Consider the following 3,663-nt stretch of genomic DNA (forward strand, 5'->3'; position numbering starts at 1 on the left):
TCGAAATATTTTACCGTCCCGGTACATAATTGACACCCTGTATAATCCTCCGTTGTGTGTGGCTGCAGCTTTTAGAAATACACTATAGTATAGAATTTATCGTGCGCATCGCTTTTATTGGTTTGTAATTTTTTAAATTAATTTGTTAAAATTTTATTGTTTGTTTTTATATCGAGTTTTTTAAAATAAATTCAAAATGTAAATGTATATTGCTAGATTATTCATCTTTAAATCTATATAATATTTATGATTATTATTATTATTATGGATAAAATAAAAATGTTTAGTATACATTGAAAGAAAAGGTTGGCTGAATATGATGTAATTGGTTGCAGCAGTTAATTAAAAATACTATGCCATATTTTACCGTCTATTTTGCTGTAACAACCAATCTTTCTTTCAGTGTAGATAATAGGTATAATTCTAAGTTTTTAACAGTAGCTATGAGCTTGAATGCGACAGAACATATATTAGTGGCCATCTTTGATTGTTTGTAATAAATCGTTACATTATGAACATTTATGTATAATGTATTGGGATTTTCTATTTCAACTGGGATTGAAAATGTGCTGTTAAAGAGTACTAGGTATATAATTTCGTAACCTATATAATATTATAAAAATAAAAAGGTTAATATATAATGTAAAAAAATCACAAAATTAATTTAGTTGGAAGTGATCGCAATACTTTGCAATAAATTATATATTTTTTTTAATTGAACAGAAATTCAATATATAAATATTAATTAACATTTGTAATAAAACTTTGGGAAATCCATTTTATAAAAATGGATAGAATAAAAAACTGAGCCGTTGGTGTCCAAATTTGTTCATCATATTATCAATGAATTTATCTATAACTTGTGTTAGTTGGTGCTCAAATTTAAATTTTTTTGAACACTCCCTTATAAGTAATTCTGCCGCCGTTCATGTTTAATGACAAGTTATATAAAATAAATGATTAAGTTAAAAAGTAATTTTCACGAAAAAGCATTCCTTTAAATTATAATTCTCTTAAATTGAATTAAACTTTACATCTGTATTATTATTTAAGAGAATAGTGGCTTAGCCTATTTAATTAATGCATTAAGACATATTTATTTTTAAATCATATGTCAATACCAACGTAATTAAATTGGGTTTTCTTTCAAAAATTGCATGACATTTGAAAAAAATTTTGCATGCTTTTATTTTTATTATTATCTTCTTGTTGTATGCAAAACGAATATATACCCAAAAGATGTTTTTACTAATTAAATAACGAATTTTTAAAGGTAATATAATTAATAATATAAATTTAATAGTTAAATAATTATAAAGTTTGTTTATAAGATAAGATTGTACATGTACCTAAAATGAATAATTCAAATTTTATATTTATATCTATATAGGTACTATAGACTTTAATTACATTTTCGTGATCTCGAATAATATTTTAATGTAATATTTATACTCAAACATTAAAATATCTTACACTGCAAAATGTGGCCATTGTAACAGGAGACACTTTTCCAACGGTGAAACAAATTTGTTTAGGACCCCTTGTCATTAAGAACAATATATCTTCTGTATCTTTTGGAACCATAGTGTACCATTTATTACTATATGTCGCATAATATATTTTATTGCACTTAAAAATATTAAAAGTACGTTTAGATATTAATTATTATATATATTAAAGTCTTTATTCGGTTTATGTATAATTGCAGTTTTAAAATAAATGTAATATTGTGATATTGTAGAGAATATCATGGAGAACATAGTTATAACTTACTATATAGAGCGGACTAAACTGAGTCGGAAAGTCCTCTATCATTTTGCAATTTTCGCAATAGTTAATAAGATATTAATCACTAAAAATTGCAAAATATTGGTCTTGAATAATTTTTTATTCAAATACTATCAATTTTACAGAAAAACTGCAAGAGACAAAAATTATTTATTTTTTTCTCATGAAGTTCTGAGAATTTTTTCAGAATTTTCTCAGAATTTTTTAATACCGTATTTTTTCATGTTAGTAAAAATAAGAAAATGCAGTACTAAAAAGTTGATAAAAAATTCTGAAAAAATTTTCAGAACTTTATGAGAAGAAAATAAATAATTTTTGTCTGTTGCAGTTTTTCTGTAAAGTTGATAGTATTTGAGTAAAAAATTATTCAAGACCAATATTTGCATTGTTAACTATTGCGAAAATTGCAAAATGGTAGAAGACTTTTTGACTCAGTTTAGTCCGCTCTATCTACACAAAAGTGATTGGCAAAAAAGATTGGGATACTCTGTATATCTATAGAATATACATAGAGGGATCGGGATACCCTACATATCTATAGAACTATGAGATCAATCTCAGTTGATGTAAAGAAAATATATTATTAAAAGAAAATTTATCCAATGCGCAATATAAAACTACAAATATATTTTGCGAATCACATATATATTTTCTTTAGATCAATTAATTCATTCTATTATTCTACATAAAATATTAAGATTTATAATTAACGAGAAATGAATGTTAAAATTTTCAATTAGATTTACAAGATAGTTCATGTTTATGTCAAAATATGCTTATTAAAAAAAATTGTTCAAAAATTATAAAAATTTCTCAGTGCTATATCTATTTTGTACTTAAAATATTAGATATATAAGAGTTATTTTATTTATCTCAGTATTATTAAAATTTATATAATTAATCTGTAAATTATTATTATTATAATTTATTAATTAATTACATAATTAATTCAGTGTAATAGGTTTTTTGCGTCATAAGTGGTTGAAATTTACCTCTATTTTTCAATTAGGTTCTTGTTGTAAGAAGAACAGATATGTAACTGGCTGACGTTTTTATGAGCTGAAAAATATATTAATAATATTATGTCTAATATATAAGCAAATATACAAACTATTAAAACAAGCATTTAGTAAATCATCTACTGTTGAGTCAGATAATAGAAAGAAAATAATTATCATGTATAATTGAAGATAAATATTATATATGAATCTTAAGTTTCATGCGAAGAAAGATTTTATATGTATATAATATTTATATAACATATAACCAATTTTTGTTTAATGATTAAAGGCAGAAATTATATATATACTTATATATATATAATATTGTAAAATTGCAATTTATACATTTAACATCTTACGTTACAAAATGTAGCCATTGTCATAGGAAACACTTTTCCAGCGGTAAGATAATTCGATTTGTTGCTTCTAATTAACAAGACAATTAAACATTTTGCGCTTCTTGGCTCTAAAGTATACCATTTGTAGTTATACACAGCACTGTGAATTCGATCGCACTGAAAAAAAACCGTTAATAATTTTTTAATTTTTACTAGAAATTTAAAATGCCTATTACGGTCGAAGCTGGATCTTCATTTTTGCTTTAAATAATTTAATCTTGAATTACTAATATATGTATACTATATATGTACTTGCACATATACCATATTGTAGTCTGACAATTTTTCGTTTCGCGGGTTTTCTCCGTGTTCAAATCCATTCTTGGAATGCCAACTTGTTGGGAGGAGGGAGGGGGGGAGAAGAAAATTGTGAGTAGAGAGGGAGAGAGGAAGCCGGCCGGTTTTCGGTAGCCGGGAGGATGGACTTCCATATTTTATTTATGTTGTAGCCATTATCTCTATTCAGATTGTTAGGG

General features: G+C 24.9%; 1 protein-coding gene across 1 annotated transcript in view; it reads right to left on the reverse strand.

The window, feature by feature from the left end:
* Positions 1-1,452: 1,452 nt before the first annotated feature.
* LOC108770048 (uncharacterized) overlaps positions 1,453-3,663 on the reverse strand; it is a 4,497-nt gene continuing 2,286 nt past the window's right edge. The window contains exon 4 of the mRNA XM_018521339.1: positions 1,453-1,629. Within this exon, the coding sequence (XP_018376841.1) occupies positions 1,453-1,629 (177 nt within the window). The remainder of the gene's footprint in view (positions 1,630-3,663) is intronic.

Source organism: Trachymyrmex cornetzi, unplaced genomic scaffold, assembly GCF_001594075.2.
Source record: "Trachymyrmex cornetzi isolate Tcor2-1 unplaced genomic scaffold, Tcor1.1 scaffold99, whole genome shotgun sequence".
Lineage (NCBI taxonomy): Eukaryota > Metazoa > Arthropoda > Insecta > Hymenoptera > Formicidae > Trachymyrmex > Trachymyrmex cornetzi.